Source organism: Trachypithecus francoisi, unplaced genomic scaffold (genome assembly GCF_009764315.1).
Source record: "Trachypithecus francoisi isolate TF-2019V2 unplaced genomic scaffold, Tfra_2.0 Contig00090, whole genome shotgun sequence".
Classification (NCBI taxonomy): domain Eukaryota; kingdom Metazoa; phylum Chordata; class Mammalia; order Primates; family Cercopithecidae; genus Trachypithecus; species Trachypithecus francoisi.
Genome location: NW_022680471.1, coordinates 353,182 through 375,303, shown reverse-complemented (window position 1 = coordinate 375,303; position 22,122 = coordinate 353,182). Strand labels below are relative to the sequence as shown.

The 22,122-nt window shown below is 57.1% G+C and overlaps 1 protein-coding gene and 1 long non-coding RNA gene across 6 annotated transcripts; one reads left to right on the top strand and one right to left on the bottom strand.

The window, feature by feature from the left end:
- Nucleotides 1-130: 130 nt before the first annotated feature.
- ICOSLG (inducible T cell costimulator ligand) lies at nt 131-21,890 on the top strand. 5 transcript variants are annotated; one of them, XM_033228956.1, is made up of 8 exons: nt 131-311; nt 2,052-2,092; nt 3,333-3,683; nt 5,349-5,639; nt 9,580-9,744; nt 10,631-10,666; nt 13,524-13,637; nt 21,311-21,890. In XM_033228956.1, exons 1-7 carry the CDS (start codon nt 298-300, stop codon nt 13,592-13,594), a joined length of 969 nt encoding a protein of 322 aa, XP_033084847.1. In that variant the 5' UTR covers nt 131-297; the 3' UTR covers nt 13,595-13,637; nt 21,311-21,890. The 5 variants fall into 5 exon arrangements, with proteins under 5 accessions (XP_033084847.1, XP_033085016.1, XP_033085106.1 ...); XM_033229125.1 differs by lacking the exon at nt 21,311-21,890 and having other exon boundaries at nt 11,653-13,853; XM_033229215.1 differs by lacking the exon at nt 21,311-21,890 and having other exon boundaries at nt 11,571-13,853.
- On the bottom strand, nt 17,552-19,350 carry LOC117093948. Its single transcript, XR_004441325.1, has 3 exons — nt 19,030-19,350; nt 18,579-18,677; nt 17,552-18,036 (listed from the first exon to the last, which is right to left on the bottom strand). It is a non-coding gene; the product is annotated as an uncharacterized LOC117093948 (long non-coding RNA).
- Nucleotides 21,891-22,122: the final 232 nt, after the last annotated feature.

The following is a 22,122-nucleotide window of genomic DNA, read 5'->3' as shown; positions in this document are numbered from 1 at the left end:
CCGACAGGCACACTCGCCTGGGCAGAGCTGAACTTTCCGGAGCCGCCGCGCCCCTCCTCCTGCGTCCCGGGGCGGTCTCGATCGCCAGAGGAACCAGGCCGGGGGCGGGGCGGGGACGGGGCGGGGACACGGCTGCCTCCCGCCCGCTGCGCGCTGGGCGCTCAGAGTCTTCGGGCGCGGCGGGAGCGCAGTTAAAGCCGATCTCCCGCGCCCCGAGGTTGCTCCTCTCCGAGGTCTCCCGCGGCCCAAGTTCTCTGCGCCCCGAGGTCTCCGCGGCCAGAGGTCTCCGCCCGCACCATGCGGCTGGGCAGGTGAGCCGGGGAAGGAGCGGAGGCGCCGCTGTCATGGGCGGGATGGCTCGACCCGCGCGTCCCCAGCTCGGCTCGGACGCGGGGCCTGCGGGGCTCGCCTGGAGGCGCCGGGCGGGCAGTGCGGGTCCGAGGAGCGGGCAGCGGAGGCGCCGGGGCTGCCGGCGGGGCGTGGACGGCAGCGGGCGGCGGGGCCCGGCACCGGCATCCACTGGAGGAGGCGCAGCCGTGCGGGGGCGGTCTTGGGGGCGGGGTCCCTGCCAGGGAAGGGGACCGCAAACGCCGAAACGAGGGAAGGCGGGCGCACCCTGCACGCCTGGGTATGGGCGCTGCCCCTTCCACTCCCTGGCACCGCTGATTTCCTAGAAGGGAGAAGGAGGGAGGTGACCGGCCGAGCTCTCTCCAAGGCCAGCTGGTGCCCGCGGTCTGGCGACACGCCCTCCCCCACACAGGTGGGATTCCCCGCCGCCTGGCAGCGGATCTGCACCGAGGAAGGCAGGGCTGCCTGAACCAGGAGTGACAGCTTCCTCCTGAATTTTTGCGAAAATATGCTCTTGGCAACCCACGTTGTAGGGTCCGCAGCCCGTGCTCCCCTGGGTGAACCTGTGAGGCCCCTGACCTCAGGGATGCCTCCCGTACAGCCCAGAGCCTGGCCACACCGGTGTCAAACTCCCCAGTACCCCTCACCGTTAGAAATGTACGCAGTTATGATCCTGCCCTAGAGATAAAAAATTTAAAAGCCCCTGAATGTCATAGCCCTCCCAAATGTCTTAGCCCTCCGCCACTCACACCTTCAAGTAGCCTACCCTGTCTGTGCTGGGTCTTGATGAAAACTCGGGATGGGGGGTAGGTTAGATGCAGGGGTGCTTAGGGTCCAAGGAGAGGACACAGAGGCCGCTGGGTAGGCAGCACCCAGGGAGGGGACAAGCCAGAAGGAGCCTAGAGCAGGCACACCCCGGCCCAGTTCTGTGGGGAACTGGTCACAGAAACTGATGGTTTTGGGGGCTGGGGTAAGCACTGCAACCAAAGTGGACCCAACCACTAAGGGCCTCCACCTGGGGAAGGCATCCTGGGGGCTGGCAGGTGGAGGTGGTGAGCCTATGGTGTGCACGATGCAAAGGCTTCCAGACCCAAGATGGCCAGGAGCATTGGAGTCATGAGGGGAATTTGCTGCCCAAGGCAGGGGCACCAGCTGCAGCAGGATCTGAAACAGGAGGAGCTCAGGTTTGGTTTCAAAATGATCCGCGTTCCCCACAGGGCTGTCCCGTCACTCACCTGACCCTGTCACAGACATGCCCGATGTTCTTAGTCTCCCCAGCATTTTAAGTGACGCTCCTGCTATATGTGCCCTGAAAGCTTTTTTTTTTTTTTCTCTCTGATTTCCTATAATTTCTTGGCATCTGTCCCCAGGAAGGTTAGACCAGCCTCGGTGGCGTCCCTCGCTCCCCTTCATCCTCACGCTGGCATCGTGTTTCCAGGGATTTATCACCACAAGCGCTAGAGGGTGGCGAGAGGCTGCCGGCCCCTCAGACTTGCTGTGCTGGGCAGGGGGATGGTGGTCCTGGCCCTGGACCCTGAATTCCCATGGAGAGCAGAGGCAGGCAGGCTCCTGGCTCTGCCTTCACATTTCTGTGATGGGCATAACTGCCTCCTGCCCATGGGAACCAGCTTGCTCCTGTTTGGAAGATGTAGGTAACTCACCGGCGGCCCTGCCTCACCTGCCTTTCTGGTTGTTTTTTCCAGTCCTGGACTGCTCCTCCTGCTCTTCAGCAGCCTTCGAGCTGGTAAGTTCAGGGGGTGCTTTGCCATGGGTGTGAGCGCCCAGCTCAGAGATAGGCGGTCCGACTGTGTGGACTGCCAGCTACAGGGTGCTGGGAGCAGCCTCACCAGGCTCCTTCTTGCTTCTCAAGTGGCCCTTTGGAGAAAGGTGGGCCCTAAACCTAGGTTGCTGCACAGGATAGAAGCGTTTCCTTAAAGGGAAACACTTCTGCAAACTCCGGAGTTCTTTTTTGATTTCGTGTTCGTTGCGGGCAGAATGCAGTTCCTCTGAGCCAGGGCTTCCTGGGTCCCCTGGTCTCCGTGTCCCAGGCAGCAGCCCTGCTGAGCCCTAAGGGCCACCAGCCTCTGGAAGAGCCAGGAATAGGGACGAGGCACCGCAGCACAAACCCGAAACCTTGCCAGGCCTTCCAGCCCAGAGGGCTTTGGGGGCAGGGGACACACACAGATTTCCCTGCAGGTGCTGGGCGCAGTGGCTCACTCCTATAATCCCAGCACCTGGGGAGGCCGAGGCGGGTGGATTGCCTGAGGTCAGGAGTTCGAGACCAGCCTGGCCAACATAGTGAAGCCCCATCTCTACTAAAAATACAAAAAATTAGCTGGGCGTGGTGGCGGGCACCTGTAATCCCAGCAACTTGGGAGGCTGAGGCAGGAGAATTCCTTGAATCCCAGAGTCAGGGGTTGCAGTGAGCCAAAATCGTGCCATTGCACTCCAGCCTGGGCAACGAGCAAAATTCCATCTCAAAAAAAAAAAAAGATTTTCCCACAGGCATTTACGCGGTTGCACAAACAGTAAAGCCACCCTGTGGCTGTTACATTTATGAGACCTTTCTTGATGCAAGAGTGAGCAGCATGATAATGTAATTGCTGAGAAATTGTTTTCCCTTAAATGCCTGATTTTTAAAGAACTTTTTATTTTACATTAATTATAGACTCCCAAGAAGTAGTAAAAATAGTGCTGAGTAACACAAATAACACTGAGCAGCTGGGCCGCATCCAGCCGCTCCTCCCCATGGCAGCTTCTTACATAACGGGAATGTGTCATCAAAGCCAAAGGCTGATACGGACCTCACCATGAACTGTCCGCGTTTTTCAAGTTTGACTGCATTCCTACATGTGCCTTGTTAATAAACTCCGAGCCACAGTTGGTGTTTGAGGCTTGAAACCCAAAGCCTGCCCTGTAGAGTAGCTTCATGGCCTGGGCATCAGCCTCAGAAAACAGATTTTACACCTGTTGGGTCATTGCAGATCCTCAGGAGAAGGAAGTCAGAGCGATGGTGGGCAGCGACGTGGAGCTCAGCTGCGCTTGCCCCGAAGGAAGCCGTTTTGATTTAAATGACGTTTACGTATACTGGCAAACCAGTGAGTCGAAAACCGTGGTGACTTACCACATCCCGCAGAACAGCTCCTTGGACAACGTGGACAGCCACTACCGGAACCGGGCCCTGATGTCACCGGCCGGCATGCGGCAGGGCGACTTCTCCCTGCGCTTGTTCAACGTCACACCCCAGGACGAGCAGAAGTTTCACTGCCTGGTGTTGAGCCAATCCCTGGGATTCCAGGAGGTGCTGAGCGTTGTGGTCACACTGCATGTGGCAGGTAGGACCGTCGCGGCGGAGAGAGCTGGGTCCCTCCCAGCCTTGCCTCGTGGAAAAGTATTCCTGAAACCCCCTACCTGGCTCCTTCATTGTTTCTTCCAGTGAAGAAAATTCTCCTCTGTGTCATCAGGCTTCTGTCTAACTTCGAGGGAAACTAAATAGCTGAAAAATCCTTAGTGCGTGACCTGCGGCTGCTTGGTTTCCTGGAAGAGTTCCTACCCTTGCTGTCTTTGCCTCTTTTGAGTTAGTTTTTGTTTTTATTTATTTATTTTTAATTTATTTATTTATTTATTTTTTGAGATGGAGTCTCGCTCTTTTGCCCAGGCTGGAGTGCAGTGGCCGGATCCCGGCTCACTGCAAGCTCCGCCTCCCGGGTTTACGCCATTCTCCTGCCTCAGTCTCCCGAGTAGCTGGGACTACAGGCGCCCGCCACCTCGCCCGGCTAGTTTTTTGTATTTTTTAGTAGAGATGGGGTTTCACCAGGTTAACCAGGATGGTCTCAATCTCCTGACCTCGTGATCCGCCCATCTCGGCCTCCCAAAGTGCTGGGATTACAGGCTTGAGCCACTGCGCCCGGCCAGTTTTTGTTTTTATTTATTTATTTATTTATTTATTTATTTACTTACTTATTTAGAGACGGAGTCTCGCTCTGTCACCCAGGCTGGAGTGCAGTGGCGCGATCTCGGCTCACCGCAACCTCCGCCTCCTGGGTTCAAGCAGTTCTCCTCCACAGCCTCCTGAGTAGCTGGGACTATAGGCGCCGCCACCACACCCAGCTAATTTTTATATTTTTAGTAGAGACAGGGTTTCACCATGTTGGCCAAGCTGGTCTCAAACTCCTGGCCTCATGATCTGCCCGCCTCAGCCTCCCAAAGTGCTGGCATTACAGACATGAACCACTGCGCCTGGCCAGTTCGTTTGCTTTTTGAGACAGGGTCTCACTGTTGCCCAGGCTGGAGTGCAGTAGCACGATCATGCTGCAGCTTTGACTTCCTGAGCTCAAGCAATTCTCCTGCTCAGCCTCCTGAGTATCTGGGACTATAGGCACATGCCACCTCGCCTGGCTAATTTTCGATTTTTTGTAGAAATGGGGTCTCACTATGTTGCCCAGGCTGGTCTCAAATTCCTGGACACAAGTGATCCTCCTGCCTCATCCTCCTAAAGTGCTGGGATTACAGACACGAGCCACCACGCCCAAACTAGAGTTTTAAAAGTGAAATTTGAAGGGAGTGCTATAAAGCACTAAATGAGAACGAAATTTAAGAGAAAAATTAGAGGCAACCAAGGAGCTCTGGGCAGTTCATCAGGGAGAACAGCCGTGTCCATTTCAGATGGACTGCGAGCCCCTGCGTCAGCAACGAGGAAGACCAGATGTAAACGAGGGGGTCCTGGCACAGCCAGTGGCCGTGGAGTAGGGGGTCTGTGGGTGCCAGTCACTGCCTGCCAGGGTCAGCGGTCCCTGGCTACTGGGACTGGCTTGGGGGATGACTCTTGGGCAGGACCGGGCCGAGCCTGCTGCTCAGACCACAGCCCTGGTCCTGGCCCGTCACCCATGTTGGGGCACAATGGGCCACCTCCCCTCTGACCCAGCCTTGGCACTGTGTACCCTCTGCTTCTTGACCAGCAGGGCCTGGCATTTCTCACGACCTGTTTCCCTGCCCTGCAGCAAACTTCAGCGTGCCTGTTGTCAGCACCCCCCACAGCCCCTCCCAGGATGAGCTAACCTTCACGTGTACATCCATCAACGGCTACCCCAGGCCCAACGTGTACTGGATCAACAAGACGGACAACAGCCTGCTGGACCAGGCTCTGCAGAATGACACTGTCTTCTTGAACACGCGGGGCTTGTACGACGTGGTCAGTGTGCTGAGGATCGCGCGGACCCCCAGCGTGAACATTGGCTGCTGCATAGAGAACGTGCTTCTGAGGCAGAACCTGACTGTCGGCAGCCACACAGGTAGGGTCCCAGTGCCTGCGTGCTGAGCTGAGCGCAGCCCAAGACAGTGGGGCCAGGGCGGCTTAGGAGAGCCTCTGAGGCAGGAGACAAAAAGTCCCTTCAACCCGGCTCAGCACCCGAAAGGTGGTTGGAAGGCAGAGGAGGCGGGAGGCACACGCCACACAGAACCACTGCGGTCTCCGGGAACAGGAATGGGCGCCGTGCCCGGTGCACATTCCTCCATTTTTTTCATCTGGAGTCAGTTTTGTTAAACCTACTTTACAGATGAGGGCTGAACTCTGAGGCTGGGGAACACTTCAGAAGCCGCAGGACTAGGCAGCTGCAGCCCAGGACGGAAGCCCACACCTGTGCAGCCCCCACCCAAGCTCCCTGCCTCTTGGGCATGTGTCCCCTGAGAAGACTGAAGCCCCAGACATGGGAATCCCACTGGGCATGACTGCTGGCCCAGCCCCTCCCTGTGGAAGGGTGCCCAGCCCCTCCCTGTGGAAAGGGTGCCCAGCCCCTCCCTGTGGAAGGGGTGCCCAGTTCCTCCCTGTGGAAGGGGTGCCCTGTGGAAGGGGTTCCTCTGCGGGGACTCCTTCCTAGAGGCCACAGGCCCTCCCCGTTTGTGTCCCCATCTCCTGTGTCAGGATGAGAGGCAGAAGGTGGAGGCAGGAGATGATCGAGGAGGGGTCCTGGGGCCCTGCTGGCTACAGGAAAGCGGCTGCCAGCAGGACTCACCATGTGGCCCCGCACAGAGCAAGAATGCAGGGCTCCTTGTTTTGGAAGCATTAAGAATTCCAGACAGTGACCACAAGCATTGCACCTCCTGCCGGCCTTTCTGAACTCAACCCCAGAAGCCTGCACAGGTGCACACCCTCAAACCCCAGCCTGGCCGCCAGGATCCCGGCAGAGCCGGACATTCTCCTTGAAATCAGGGCTCAGCCCTTGTGACTCAACATTCAGAGTCTGTGAGCTGCGTGCAGCAGGATGAGGGGCTGCTCCCAAAGCGGCCTCTGATCACTGCCTTCCAGCCAGCACACTCCCCGCAGAACAGCCCAGGTGGCAGCAGAAGGTTCTCCCAGGGCCGTCGTCTCAACCCCGGCTACACGGTGGGGTCATCTGGGCAGACTATGAAAACCCCCGTGCCCAGACGCATTGGACCTGAAGCTCTGGGCTGGCACCTGGCATCAGGACAGTGTCTAAAAGCTTCAGAGGTTCAAGGTTGAGCGCCGTCCAGGTGGTTTCCTCAGGTGTGTTTGGAGACGTGCCAGGCATTCAGAACACGCTCCCAGGGGATGCTGTTGCTTGTTTGCCAGTGCGGACGGCTCTCGGAGGGGCAAAGTCATTGCACACAGAGACCAGAGGCACTGGTGCCTTTGTGCATCACGGTGGGAAAGCAGAAAGGTGCAGCTGCCATGGGGAATGGTGTGGCAGTTCCCCGAAAAGCTAAGCGTGGAAACCCTGTAGGACGCAGCAGTTCTCTCCTAGGGTTATCGCCAAGAGGATGCAAAACAGGGACTCAAACAAATGCTTGTCCGTGAGTGCCCATGGCAGCCAGAAGGCAGGAACCACCCAAGTGTTCCTCGTGGGTGGACCGATGCACCAAAAGTGATCCATGCGTGCAGGGGAGAATTAGCTTGAAAAAGCAAGGAAGCAGCTGTCCTGGTGCACGCTGTGGCGTGGAGAACCTCAAGGCCATTGTGCGAGTGACAGAGCCAGACACCTGAGGACAAGCCTGTGGGACTCTGTTTATGCAAAGTGTCCAGAATAGGGTGAGCCACCGACACAGAAAGCAAACTAGAGGCTTCCAGGGGCAGGAGGACAGCAATTCTCCTGCCTCAGCCTCCTGGGTATCTGGGACTACAGGCACATGCCACCTCGCCTGGCTGATGTTTGATTATTTGTAGTGATGGGGCCTCACTATGTTGCCCAGGCTGGATTCAAACTCCTGGACACAAGCGAGGCTCCTGCCTAAGCCTCTCAAAGTGCTGGGATTACAGGTGTGAGCCACCACACCCAAACTAGAGTTTTAAAAGTGAAATTTAGGCCAGGCGCGGTGGCTCACGCCTGTAATCCCAGCACTTTGGGAGGCCGAGGCGGGCGGATCACAAGGTCAGGAGATCGAGACCATGGTGAAACCCCGTCTCTACTAAAAATACAAAAAACTAGCCGGGCGCGGTGGTGGGTGCCTGTAGTTCCAGCTACTCGGGAGGCTGAGGCAGGAGAATGGCGTGAACCCGGGAGGTGGAGCTTGCAGTGAGCCAAGATCGCGCCACTGCACTCCAGCCAGGGGGACAGAGCTAGCCTTCGTCTCAAAAAAAAAAAAAAAAAAGTGAAATTTTAAGGGAGTGCTATAAAGCACTAAATGAAAAAAAAAATTTAAGAGGAAAATTAGAGGCCCTGGCTGTTCTGGGACCCCCTCATTTGGATCTGGTCCTTCTTGCTGCTGGCACAGGGGCTCACATGTCCGTGAAATGGACACTACCATTCTCGCCGATGAACTGCCCAGAAGGATAGCAGAGGACGGGAAAGAGGCAGCAGTGACTGGTCACGGACACGGTTTCCTTTCGAGGGTTACAGGTTCTGGAATTAGGTGGCGGTTATGATTGCACTGGCACCCTGAATTGTTCACTTTAAAATGGTTCATTTTGGGCTGGGCGCGGTGGCTCACACTTAATCCCAGCACTTTGGGAGGCCGAGGTGGGTGGACCATCTGAGGTCAGGAGTTTGAGACCAGCCTAGATAGCATGGCGAAACCCTGTCTCTAATAAAAATACAAAAATTAGCCAGATGTGGTGGCGTGTGCCTGTAATCCCAGCTACCCGGGGGGCTGAGGCAGGAAAATCGCTGGAACCTGGGAGGCGGAGGCTGCAGTGAGCCAAGACCGCGCCACTGCACTTCAGACTGGGCGACATAGCAAGACTCTGTCTAAAATAAATAAATAAATAAATAAAAATAAATAAAAATAAATTTAAAAAAGCTTAAAGTGGCTCATTTTGGCTGGGCACGGTGGTGCACACCTGTAGTTACAGCTACTTAGGAGGCTGAGGCAAGAGGATTACTTGAGCCCTGAGATCACCAGGGCAATATAGTGAAAACTCATCTCTCACAAAAAAAAAAAAAAAAAAAAAATTAGCCAGGCCTGGTGGTGCACGCCTGTAGTCCTAGCTACTTGGGAGGCCGAGGTGGGAGGACTGACTGAGCCCAGGAGGTCAAGGCTGCAGTGACTTATGAATACACCACTGCACTTCAGCCTGGGCAACAGAGCAAGATCCTGTCTCAAAAACTAGATAAATAAAATGAAATGGTTAATTTTATGTTATGTGACTTTCACCTTGATTTTTTCTTTCTTTTTTTTTTTTTTTGAGATGGAGTTTCACTCTTATCGCCCAGGCTGGAGTGCAGTGGCCCGATCTCAGTTCACCGCAACCTCCACCTCTCGGGTTCAAGTGATTCCCCTGCCTCAGCCTCCAGAGTAGCTGGGATTACAGGCATGCGCCACCACCTGGCTAATTTTGTATTTTTAGTAGAGATGGGGTTTCTCCATGTCGGCCAGGCGTGTCTCAAACTCCTGACCTCAGGTGATCCGCCTGCCTTGGCCTCCCAAAGTGCTGGGATTACAGGCGTGAGCCACTGCGCCTGGCCTCACCTTGATTTTTAAAAATCCAGTAAGAACCTGTGCTTCCTGTCACACCCAGCCCTGTGGTCCCCTGGCTGTGGTTGGGGTTATCGCCTCTCCCACGTAGGACGGGAGGAACAAGATCCCTGCAGAAAATGAAGCCCCTCTGCAGGAGAAAACCCTCCTCTCATCAGCCTGGTGTTTTTAAAACCTCAAAATCATGTCAGGAAAGTTCTCTGGAATAAACACTTCCCTGCAATACTTTCTACTCAAGGATGAAAACAAAGACCCCTTTCCTCTAAGATCCTTTAAGTCGGGTTATTTACCTCTTTCTTATAGGAAACAACATCGGAGAGAGAGACAAGATCACAGAGAATCCAGTCGGTACCCGTGAGAAGACCGAGGTCACGTGGAGCGTCCTGGGTGTCCTGTGCCTGCTTGTGGCCGTGGCGGTGGCCATAGGCTGGGTGTGCAGGGACCGATGGCTCCGCTGCAGCTATGCAGGTAGAGACAGCCCCATATTGTGGATGTTAATGCTCGTTCTGTTGGTGTGAACGTTTGCCTGCTTTAACTTCCCTCACTGATACTGATTTAGCTTGAAACTTTGCTGTGGTAGCATCAACACTCATGAGCCTTAGCAAATTGAGCTCTCCCACGAAGTGGTTTTGAAACTCAGCATCTCTGACATTCCTGACACTGCCAAGCCCGAAGGGCGCTGTGAAGTCTGCCCTGCAGGTCGGCTGGGAAGAGTGGCTTCTGCATGTAGAGGCTGGGCGGTGATCATTTCCGGGGAAGCCGCTGAGGCTGCCTTGAACACACTCGCGCTGTGGGTCTGTGACTCTGACCAGCTCCGCGACAGAGTCCGGAGGTCTGTGTTTCAGCCACATAAGACACAGCAGCAGAATGCAGTAGCACAGGAAGCCCCGAACGTTGGCTGCGGTGATGGTCTTGATGACGGGGACGGGGGGGACTCGTCCCAGACCCCCCCCAAGGGTGGCAGTCAATGGAGTGCAGGCACAGTGGCCACGGAGTAGGGGCAGCTCCTGTGGGCTGCCCCTGGCTCTCCCATTTGTGGCCAATCTCACCCATCCCAGAAACACCTTCTGTGGCCGTGATGCCACTGCTGGCTGGCCAGGCCTCGGACCACCCCAGAGCCAGGCTGCAGCATCTTAAGTGCTTCCCAGGCACTTACCCCTTTAAGAGGATCTTCCTCAAAAGCCATGCGGCCTGGGGAGCCCCTCATCTCCGAGTGCTTTCCCGGCCTGGAGTTGGGATCCTCGGGGAGACTTCCAAGCAGGGCGTTTAGGGGGCTGCTGAGAGCTCAGGGACACCAGGGGCTTTAGGGACCCCCCCACCGCTGCTGCCCTGACCATTTTCATTTATCCCCCAGGGGTCTGGGCTGTGAGGCCGGAGCCAGAGCTCACTGGTGAGTTTGCCATGGGAAGCAGCAGGTTCTGGGGTGCCTGAGGGAGGCTTGGCTGACAGCTGTCTTTCAGATTGTCAAAAAACTTTCAAAAGGCAAAAGTCCTTTGCCTTGAACAACTGTTGCTCCCAGAGACGCAGCGAAGCCCTCGATGGCACGCACGGCATTTCCTGCAGCCTCCCCTTGGCATGGGATGGCATCCTGGTGTGCACTTGCTCACACTGCAATGGGATTTTCCCAACATGCACAGAAGCAGAGAGATGAGTGCTGGACCCGTGTTCCCTGGTGCCCAGCCCCCACCGGGGTGTCCAGAGCAGGTCCAGGCACTGGCGCCCAGCCCCCACCGGGGTGTCCAGAGCAGGTCCAGGCACTGGCACCCAGCCCCCACGGGATGTTCAGAGGGGGTCCAGGCACTGCCGGCTTCTCTGTGGCAGCCACTCCTGCAGCTCTCGGGTGGCTCCCTGTCTCCTGGTGGAGGTGTGCCCCTCAGTCCCAGGAGCAACATAGATGTGGATTCCTGTCCAATTTGGGAAAAATGTCCACACACAGTCACCTACCTGGCAGGTGCCTCTGGCTGCAAGGGGCGTTTGGCTTCGCAGGCAGGCCAGCTGGGCTCCCCGCCATGGTCGAGGATCCCCTCTGAGCCCGTTTGCCATCCATGAGCAGGGGCTCCCCGGGGACAGTGGGCTCAGGGTGTGCAGAGCCACCACGCTGTGGTGTCACCTGTGGACCCCGGCGAGCGGATGGCTGACTGCAGAAACGCACTTCCAAGGCCAGGTCAGCCCGTCCAGATGACACAGGAACACAGCTTGCTGAAAACACGGCCAGCCTGTTCCTACCAGAGCCAGGCGAAGCGCCCTGTGCGGGTGGCTGTTTCCGAAGCTCTAAACCCTTTGTGTCCACCAAGCTGAGTCCTGAGAAAACCGACGTCTGCCTGCAGAATGGAAAGGGGTGCTTCATGTTCCTCTCTTCTTCACTTCCCTTCCAAGGCCATGTTTGACCGGAGCTCACCGCCCAGAGCGTGGACTGGGCTTCCGTGAGATGCCACCATGAGAGGCCAGGTGGCAGCTTGAGAATGGACTCGCACAGGCGCCTCCCAGACTGCAGGGGAGCACTTGCGGCCGCCCCAGGAGGACCACTGCTGGATCCCCGGGAGAACCTGCTGGCGTTGGCTGTGATCCTGGAATAAGGCCCTTTCAAAATCGTCATCCACACCAAAGGCAAATCCCCACCGTCACTGCCAGTCACCTACAGGAGGGGACTGGTGATGGGCTCTTTGCACCCGGAGCATGCGGGATTCAACGCCAGGCTCTTTCCAGTACCCCAGACCTACTGTGGGTCTTCCCGTGGGATGCAGGGCCCTGAGACTGAAGGGTGTTTGGTTTCAAAAGAAGACTCTGGGTGTCCACTCTTCCAGGATGGCCTCACTCTTCCAGGACAGCCTCACTCTTCCAGGACGGCCTCTGTGCTGCTGGGGTCACGTGAGGCTGTTTGCAGGAGGCACAGTCCCAGGAGCTCTTCTGCCCTGGATGCTCCCAACCTACCTCCCGCCCGGAGGCCACAGGACCCACAAGTGTAGGCAGCCATCCACACCAAGGAGCCCCTGGAGGGCCCCACTGGGCTTCACTGTCCTCTGCCACATTCCCTGGGAGGAATAGTGGCCCTCGGCTGTTCTGGTGAAAAGCTGAGCCGCCTCTGGAAGAGGCACTGGTGGAGTTTGCCAGAAGAAAAGCTGTGCCAGGGCTGTGTTTGGCCAGCTGCAGAGGCTGCCCGGGCTCTTGGCTCTGCAGTGAGACACAGCCCCGGGCACAGCCCAGCAGGGCTGGAGATGCCTATGTCCAGTAGGCGCAGGCCTGGCAACACGGCCCCCAGAGTTCTGAGCAGAAGTTGAGAGGGCATCACCTGGTGACCACGGTCCCCCTTCTCACCGCAGCAGTGATCCCCAAAATGAGGGGTGGCTCCCCCGGCCTCTACTGCCCTCAGCAGCCCCACCCCACCCAACCATGAGGGTCCCCAGGATCCCTGATGAAGAGGGACACCAACACCAGGCTCCTCGGAGCTCAACAGTCCCAATGGGGCAGAAGACGGGGTGGCCCAGTGCTGAGGGGTGCGGCCCTGGGTCCTGACACGCCCCAGCACCGTGCTCGTGCCTGGAATGAATCAGCTGCTGACTGTGTCCAGAAGGGCTGGAAAGGACACTACCAGGTGACCCAGGGTGCACTTGCCCCAGGGAGATGGAGTAGACGGCCTGCCCTGCCCTGGGGACACGGTGTCTACCCCGGGGCTATGGGCAAACGCCCCTCCTTCCTTCCCAGAGTCCTTGACATTCCTGGGGTCAGCCAGGACCTGTTACAGCCCTGGTCACTTGGAACTGATAGCTGTGTGAGGCCTGCAGTTCTCAGGCTCAGACTTAAAATGAGGAGTGAGGGCTCATGGTTACAATGAGGTTCCAGTACTTGTCACAAGAAATCGGTTTTCCATGAAAAAAGTCCCTACCTGGGCCTTTAAGTGAATCCACTCCTGCTTTTAACATGAAAGCATTAGAAGATGTGTGGTGTTTGTAAAAGAACAGTTGTCATCACTGGGCATTGACTGGCAGGGACAAGGAGCTGCTTGGGTGTGGAAATTTGGGGCGTTGGAAAGCGGGGTGTGGTGCCCATTTGCGGTGACTGTGACGTGACTCCAGGACAGAGCTGCGGGGGCACCCAGAGGTCCTAAGACTGAGGGTGGTGCATCACCACTCGGGTGTCCTGGGAGGTGCCCTGGGCCCAGGGACCTCACGGGCAGGATGGCGACACCCTTGCAGGGAGAGGGAGTCTGGCTCCAGCTTTTCCCATTGGAGGTGACTTTCCTTCACCAGGGGACAGGCAGGAAAGATGCAGGAGCCCCAGAAGCTTCTACCCTCATGCCTGGGGCCCAGGGGACACTTGAGGCTGCTGTCCCCACTACGCGTCCAAGGCCATGGCCTCTGCGGGTGAGTGCCTGAGTCTCGCCTCCCTGCTGGTCCCCGAAGCCCCGCTCAGAAGCCCTGCATGTTGGGATTTGTGAGACCCACCCTGTAACACCTGCCCCTCTCAGCCCAAGACATCAGCTTCCTCGTTCTCCTGTGCTGTAGACAGGCTGATTCCAGTGTTGTGACAGCCATCTCCAGAAACCTGACTTAAGAGAGTAAGATGCAAATGGTGCCTGTGTCCTGTGGCTTCGGTGGGTGCAGGGAGTCTTGGGCACCGCCAGGTCAGCTGTCTGTGGTCTGAGCAGGAACAGGTGCCACTCCTGCTCGGGGGGCCCTGCCCTCACCAGGCTGTTCTGTCCCCCCACGAGGGGCATGAGGCCAGGTCTGGAGGCATTTTGGGTTGTCACAGCTAGGGGCGGTTCCTGGGCTTCAGTGGCTGGAAGCCCCAGATACTGTTCAACATCCTGCTGGACACAGGAGGCCCCAATACAGAGGAGCGTCCACCCGCAAGTCCACAGTCTGAGGTCTCCCCTCAGAGACCCTGCCCTGCCATCCACCTCCAGCCAAAGGTCCTGTCTGCTGTAGGGCTCAGGGGAACCTTACCGGTCTGTGGAAGAGGAGAGGGGACTCTCGCCAGCTGCACCACCCTGCACATAGTAGGTGTGCAGTAAACAGCCACCAGGGAGGCTCCAGTCAAGGCTGGCAGATGCGGCGGTCCATCCCTGGGGCAGGAGACAGAAGGGAAACGACTGCCTGCTGGCCCCCGAGCCAGGTAGCACTGTGCTTGTGCCTCAGTTTCCCCTCCTGTAAAATGAGGCGCTGGAACCAGGTTCTGTCTACTGGGCTCTGCAGCTTAGACACTCCTCAGACCAAGGGACCCACGCTGGGGAGGGCAGCTGTGGCTTTGGAATAGCTGTCCAGGCCTGGGCACCTCGAAGAAGGCTGCCAAGCCCTGCCCCTGCTGCAGGGGTGCGGGGGTGGGGGGTAAGACTCCAGAGACCTCGCTGCATCTCCTTGTGCTCAGTGGCCAGCGGTGCAGCCTGAGCTCAAGGGAGGGGCTTCTGCCACAAATTCTGTGGCAGGGCAAAGCACACTTTTCCCGGGGAGGACCACTGGGTCCCCTGCGTTGCCCCCAGCGGAGTGTGGGCTCACCTTGCAAGAGCGACATTGAGAAGCTCCATCTCTGGGAGTGTGCGGACTCTTGACCAGGCAGGCCCAGGCCCTGGCACACAAAGGCGGGGCCTGCTCTCCCCAGCTGCCCCTGCCAATGGGGGCTGGACTGTCCTACCCTCCTCCCTTCTACCTCCCCACTGTCTTCCCTCTCCACTGTCACCACTGCCTCCCTCTTCCACTGTCCTCCCTGCACTGCCCTCCCTCCACCTTACCCCTCCCCCCAGCAACTCCCCATCCTGTCCCCAGGCTCCCCCAGCTCTCCCTCCTCCCCACTCTCCCCAGGCTCCCCCAGCTCTCTCCTCTCCCCACTGTCGCCCCTCCCACTCCCCATGATGTCCCCAGGCTCCCCCAGCTCTCTCCTCTCCCCACTGTCCCCTCCACTCCCCATGATGTCCCCAGGCTCCCCCAGCTCTCCGTCCTCCCCACTGTCCCCAGGCTCCCCCTGCTATCTCCCCTCCCCACTGTCCCCACTCCCACTCACCATGCTGTCCCAGGTTCCCCCACATGGACTTGGCAATGTCCTTCCATGCCTTGCCGGTCTGAGTTTCCATGATGGGCTGGGCCTGCAGCTTTGCTCCTACATCCCTGCCCAGGCTGCAGCTGTCCATGCAGGGGGCAAGCTCCAGCACCTGCGGAGTCCTGTGGGGGCCTCTCTGTGCCGCAGCAGTCAGGAACCTCAGGTGCCCATGCATGACACCACCGCTCCTCCTCATCCTGACCCAACCTGTCAGGATCAGGACTTGGTTTGGTGGTGTTAACCTTAGAGCCTGCAAGGGGCTTCCTCCTGGCGGTCCTGGCCGTAGCCTGGGGAGGCCGCAACTCCAGGCCACTCCAGACCTCCTTCCTCTGGGCCTTCCATGTGGTGGCAACCACCGCAGCTGCAAGGGAGGGGAAATGGAGCCTTTGTTCTCTGGCCGGGCTGGGGTCTGGGGGAAGCCATGGGCGTGAAGACTGGAGTCGTCTTTGGTGAAGTGGCCACTCCTGGAGACCAGCAGCAAACACAGGAGCACAAGGTGGAAGGTGCCGGCGTCGGCCCACACAGGTGATGGCGTCAGTCTCAGGAGTCACCAGGCTCAAAGGGCCCAGGCACTGCAAGTCCTGCTCAGCCCCAGACACAGTGCACTCCTGTCACCCTCGCCCTCAGCCAGGCCCCACACAGGCCAGAGAGCACTGGCAAAGCTTGGTGACCCTCGGGGGCCAGCGTCCATCCAGGCTGAAGGTGGTCAGTGGCCCGCCTTGGCCCAGGTAGAAAACTCATGAAGATTTCATGCCCGACTCCAAAGGCAAGAGACTTTATTATTTTATTTTTTTGAGCCAATCTCGCTCTGTCACCCAGGCTAGAGTGCAATCTCTGCTTACTGCAACCCCCGCCTCCTGGGCTCAAGCAATTCTCCTGCCTCAGCCTCCTGAGTAGCTGGGATTACAGGTGTGCACCACCACGCCCGGCTAATTTTTGTATTTTTAGTAGAGACAGGGTTTCACCATGTTGGTCAGGCTTGTTTCAAACTCTGGACCTCAAGTGATCTGCCCACCTCGGCCTCCCAAAGTGCTTGGGATGACAGGCATGAGCCACCGCACCCGGCTGCAAGACACTTTAGAGTCACAGGTTAGTTTTTCTTTTTTTTTTTTTGGTGGAGGTTCAGGGGGAGTTACTTTCAAACAAACAAACAAAACAGGCTGGTCGCAGTGGCTCACGCCTGTAATCCCAGCACTTTGGGAGGCTAGGTGGGTGGAACACGAGATCAGGAGTGCAAGACCAGCCTGTCCAAGATGGTGAAACCCCATCTCTACTAAAAATACAAAAATTGGCCAGGCACAGTGGCTCACCCCTGTAATCCCAGCACTTTGGGAGGCTGAGGTGGGCAGATCACCTGAGGTCAGGAGTTCGAGACCAGACTGACCAACATGGAGAAACCCCATATCTACTAAAAATACAAAATTAGCCGGACGTGGTGGTGGTGCATGCCTGTAATCCCAGCTACTCAGGAGGCTGAGGCAGGAGAATCACTTGAACCCAGGAGGCGGAGGTTGCAGTGAGCTGAGATCGAGCCATTGCACTCTAGCCTGGGCAACAGAGCGAGAGACTCCGTCTCAAAAAAAAAAAAAAGTATCAATGATGAAGTTATCGATGATGAGAGTATCCATGATATGATCGATGATGGGGGAACCCCAGGAACCCTCCGCCTCCACCGTAAATGCAGCCTCAAGCACAGCCCAGCTGTGTGCAGGACAGTCACAGTCACAGCCTTTGGAAGAGCCCGGGTCTGGACAGAGCTGCCCGCTCAGGCCAGAGGGAGGCCTGCCTTGCCCCAGGAAGGCACTGGCTCCTGGCTTGGAGTTTTTCTTCGTTGTGAAGAATCATGATGACGAATTAGAAGTAGTGAGTTTGGCACGAATGAGATCTTCCTCCAGGACGTTACTGGAGGGCGCTGCTAGCTGGCATCCTGGCCTGGTGGCGCTGCCCCTCTCATGCTTCTCGGGAGTGAGTCCTGGCTGAGGACTGCCCCCAGGGCAGGACTCTGGGCTTCAGGAGCAAGGTCCTGAGCCGCAAGGGCGTGGTGGCTGGTCTGCAACAGGCTTTCCCTCCGTGGATGTGTGGACACTCCGGAGGCCTGGAATTTCAGCAACGTCAGCCAACGGCCACAGGGACAACCACAGTAAAGCCAGCCTGCTGGGAGAAAAGCAACAGACTTTGAGCTAAAATCACCTCCGGAACTTCCTGTCTACCTGGACACCTGTCTACAGGGCCTGAAAGAGGAACTGACACTTTCTCCTCCTTCGGGGCCGTGTCAGGAAGGAGCCTCTCTGGCAAGGACTGCCCCGGCCCACGCGGACTCCACTCAGAGCCTGGGCCCTCGGTTCCCGTGAAGCTCTGAGGGCAGGTTGGCAGCCACAGCACTGGGCCAGGACCCAAGATGAGGCAGGCCAGGCCCTCCACCAAGGGCCCAGTCCCTCTATGCAAATGCAGGTAGTGCCTGTGTGTGGCCAGGGGCCCCTGGGAGAATGCAGTGAGGAAGGGCAGGTAGATGTGCTTGGACCAAGACAGAAAGCTCCAGGGTGGCACTTGCCATGAGCGTGGGCACGACCCTCCTCTTCCTCCTTCTCCTCCTCCTCCTCCTCTTTCTTTTCCTTCTCTTCTAGGCGCTTCCCCTGCAGCTGCAGTGGGAGGAGTTTCCAGAGGCTGAAATGTGCTCCTGGGGCAGCAGCCCCCTGCCTGCTGCAGTCTCTCCTGGACTCCGCTGCTGGGCTGTGCACATAGCATCCATTTTAGGGCACAGCCAGTGGGGAGGCCCCAGAGGGGAATCCTCTTGTGGCAATGGGGATAAAGGTCCTGCCAGTCGGGGGCAACTCCATCCCATGTGGCCTAAGGCAAAACTTGGAATCCACATTGATTGATTTTGGGGTGGTGTTATGCACCATCCCAAACGGTAAAGGGATAAGCAAAGTTTTTGTTGTAAGCCATTCAGGGACCCTCCTGACAGAACCCTGGGGATTCCGGAGGTAAAAGCTGTAAGGTTGGGAGTAGACCCTGGAGCCCCACCCTCCCCGCCCCCTCCAACCCCCGACCTCAATGAGGTTCTTTAGAAGACTATGTCCTGGGACTGCCCACACAGCCCGGCACTCTAGGGCCCGGGAAGACATTGCTCTCCCATGCATGTTGGGGACACAGGCTTTCGTCCTCAGCACGTGTGCAGGTCAGGTGGGGACCCAGGGGAGGCAGCCGGGCTGGGTGAGAGCTTAGACAGGACAATGGCCAGCCACAAGATGCCGTTAAATAAATACACAAACCTGCTTTCCAGTGGTTTGCAATGGATTCTGAGCAGCCTGGGGCCCTACAACAGCTACATTCCTCACTCCTCTCCACTCTCAGGCCAACCTCTGGTCTCACTTTATAAAAAAGAGATTGGGCTGGTTTACTCAGCCAAGAAACACTAAGAGATGGCACCTAAAATCAAGGGCTTTGGATCATCTGTCTGGCCCAGGGCTTCCCATCTCCCGCCTCCGACAGGGCTTCCCACGTCCCACTTCTAACAGGGCTTCCCACGTCCCACTTCTAACAGGGCTTCCCATGTCCCCGCCTCTGACAGGGCTTCCCATGTCCCCACCTCTGACAGGGCTTCCCACCTCCCGCCTCTGACAGGGCTTCCCGCCACCTTCCCACCTCCCGCCTCCGACAGGGCTTCCCGCGTCCCGCCTCCGACAGGGCTTCCCACGTCCCACTTCTAACAGGGCTTCCCACCTCCCGCCTCTGACTTCAGTTGGGAAGAGGATGGAGGTGGGAGACGGAGGATCTGCTCGGCCGAGTCTGTTCTGCTCTGCGGTTTGTGGGTTTGACAACTCGCAGCCTTGAAAACAAGCCTCCCAGCCCAGCCTCCATCTTTCTGACAGCAGTGCTGCCTGTGAGTGTTTGTATGGCATGGCGAAGCCACAGCTCAGCGGACACTCCTGATAACACCATTATCAACACCGTGCACAAGGGAGGGCGAGCACACCGCCTTGCCAGAGGCCTTGAAGCCTCCGGGTGATTGACCTGCCCCTGCCACGCCCCTAATAGCCCCATCTTCTCACTCCACCTTCCTGCCACTTTCTGAGCCTCGGTTCCAGGCGCCTGCCTGCCCTGGGTGAGTGAAGCCACCAGTGCACACCCAGCTCACGTTACAACTGCCCGGTTCCATCCCAGGCCAGTGTAAACCAAAAATAAAACCCGAAGTCCTCAGCCAACTGAAGTGACCCCCGCTTGGCCATGTTCACCCCGGAGAAGCCTGGAAAACCTCACGGGTGGCCACACAGGCCTCGTTATGTTCCCGAGCAGCTCAGCCTGGAGCTGCGTTTTAACACTGCTTTTCTTTCCTCCTTTCTCCCTGGTCTCAAGACGTGGCTTTGAGCAAACTACAGATGTGCTTCCTTTCATCTTGAAATCCAGCCTGGGAGCGAGCTGTCAGCCCACTGCCCTCCCTCTGCCACCTGCAGCTCCCGGGCCCTGTGCACATTTGTTTATCCGGATGCTTGTTAGTGCACACCATGCTCACCTATCTGGTCATCTATTTCCTTAGAAGCTTCGGGGGCCAGATCCTGGCACAAACCAGGCACCTCCAGAATTCCTTCCCCAGCAGGCCGGAGCTCACTCCTGGCTGAAGATTCGCTGCAAGACTGACTGCGATTGATTTGTAATCTGGGGGCGACCTGCAATGGCGTGGCCCCTTCACCAGATGTGTTTGTGGTCGAAGTTATCCAAGTGACACGGCACCAAAGTGTGTGATCGGTGGCAAATCCATACAGGTCTGCGGCAACCACAGTTCCCGCCTCCTCAGAAGAAAGAATTCGACCAAGGAGCAGAAGGCAGAAGGAGAGACTGAGCAAGTTTTAGAGCAGGAGTGACATTTATTAAGAAGCTTCAGAGCAGGAAGGACAGGACACTTGGAAGGGGGCCGAGTGGGTGACTTGAAGGACACGTGTGTGGTTTGACCTTCGACTTGGGTGTATACGTTGGCACGTGCCCGGGGTCTGACATGCCTTCTCCCCTGATTCTTCCCTTGGGCTGGGCTGTCCACATGTGCGGCGCCTGCCAGCACTCGGGAGGAGCACGCGCGGTGTGTTTACTGGAGTTGTGCACCTGCTCACCTGAGGCGTTGTTCCCTTACCTGTCAATGTCCCTAGGAGGCCATAGGCCAGTTACACTCCACAATTTTGCCTTTTAATACACATGCTTGAGCCCACTCACCCAATGCCTGAGGTCTTACAGGGAAGCTGCTGATCACCAGTTTCAGGATTTTTCTGTCTGTTGGGAGACTGCCTTTCCCTGGCGTTGGCTGTGACCAAGGATTATTTTAGAGAGACAGTTAACAGCCACCCGACCAACCCTGATGGTCGCCTGACATTCCCGGTTGGGAGGGCCCGCTCCTGCCCTGCTCACGTCTGACCAGCTGCCTACTGTAACAGATGGAACAATAACGCAAGCGAAGCCATCAGAGCAGGTCACCTGGCACCTCCTAGCCCCTGCCTCTCCTGCGTTCCAGACCCCTCTATGCTTCCCTCTACAAATTGAAGAGTGGCCATTTTTGGAAAGGATTCTGGCCAATCTCCCCCTTGCTAGCACGGAGAATAAAACTCACTCTCTTTCTTTTTTCTTTTTTTTTTTGAGGCGGAGTCTCGCTCCGTCGCCCTGGCTGGAGTGCAGTGGCGCGATCTTGGCTCACTGCACGGTCTGCCTCCCAAGTTCACGCCATTCTCCTGCCTCAGCCTCCCGAGTAGCTGGGACTACAGCTGCCCACCACCGCCCGGCAAACTTTTTGTATTTTTAGTAAAGATGGGGTTTCACCGTGTTAGTCAGGATGGTTTCAGTCTCCTGACCTTGTGATCCGCCTGCCATGGCCTCCCAAAGTGTTGGGATTACAGGCGTGAGCCACCACGTCTGGCAGCTCACTCTCTTTCTGTCACACCCCACCCTTGTCATCGTGGCTTCTTTTTAAGCGGTGAACAGCTGGACCTTTGCCGTTTACAGCCACAACCTTCCCTTTCAGAGTTGAGGCACAGCTGGCCAGCCCTGATATGAAAATCGGGATCCTAAGACGGACGGAACACACTCTGTGTGGCAATAAGACACCAAATTCCAGCCTGACTCTGGTATAGCATCACCAGACTCTGAAGGAAATGAGAATGTTTTGCCTCAAAGTATATTTCTTTGACATATTTTGAAATGGCCCCCCAGAGCTGTCCTTTCTCAGGGAAATTAGCACCTGTAGAGAATCTCCATGAATGCAGCAGGACTTCCCCTTCTAGGACTTTCCGGACCTAGGAGAGATTAACTGAGAGCCTGACATCTTTAAGGTCTGAAAAGAGACATTTGCCATCTATTCTTTCTGAGGCTGCAACCTACAAGGCTTCATCTGCAGAACAAGGGCCTCGGCCCCCAGGCTGGTCATCTTAACTCCAGCCTTCCTTCTGACTTCACCTCTGTAGATAAAGCTTCACGCTTTCAACCAACCGTCAACTAAAGAATCGTGGAACCGCGGGTGCAGTGGCTCACGCCTGTAATCCTAATACTTTGGGAGGCTGAGGTGGGTGGATCACTTGAGGTCAGGAGGTCGAGACCAGCCTGGCCAACATGGTGAAACCCCGTCTCTACTAAAAATACAAAAATTCACCAGGCGTGGTGGTGGGCGCCTGTAATCCCAGCTACTCGGGAGGCTGAGGCAGGAGAATCACTTGAAGCCAGGAGGCAGAGGTTACAGTGAGCCGAGATCGCGCCATTGCACTCCAGCCTGGGCGACAGAGTGAGACTCAGTCTCAGAAAAAAAAGCATCATGGAACCTACCTATGAACTGTAAACCTT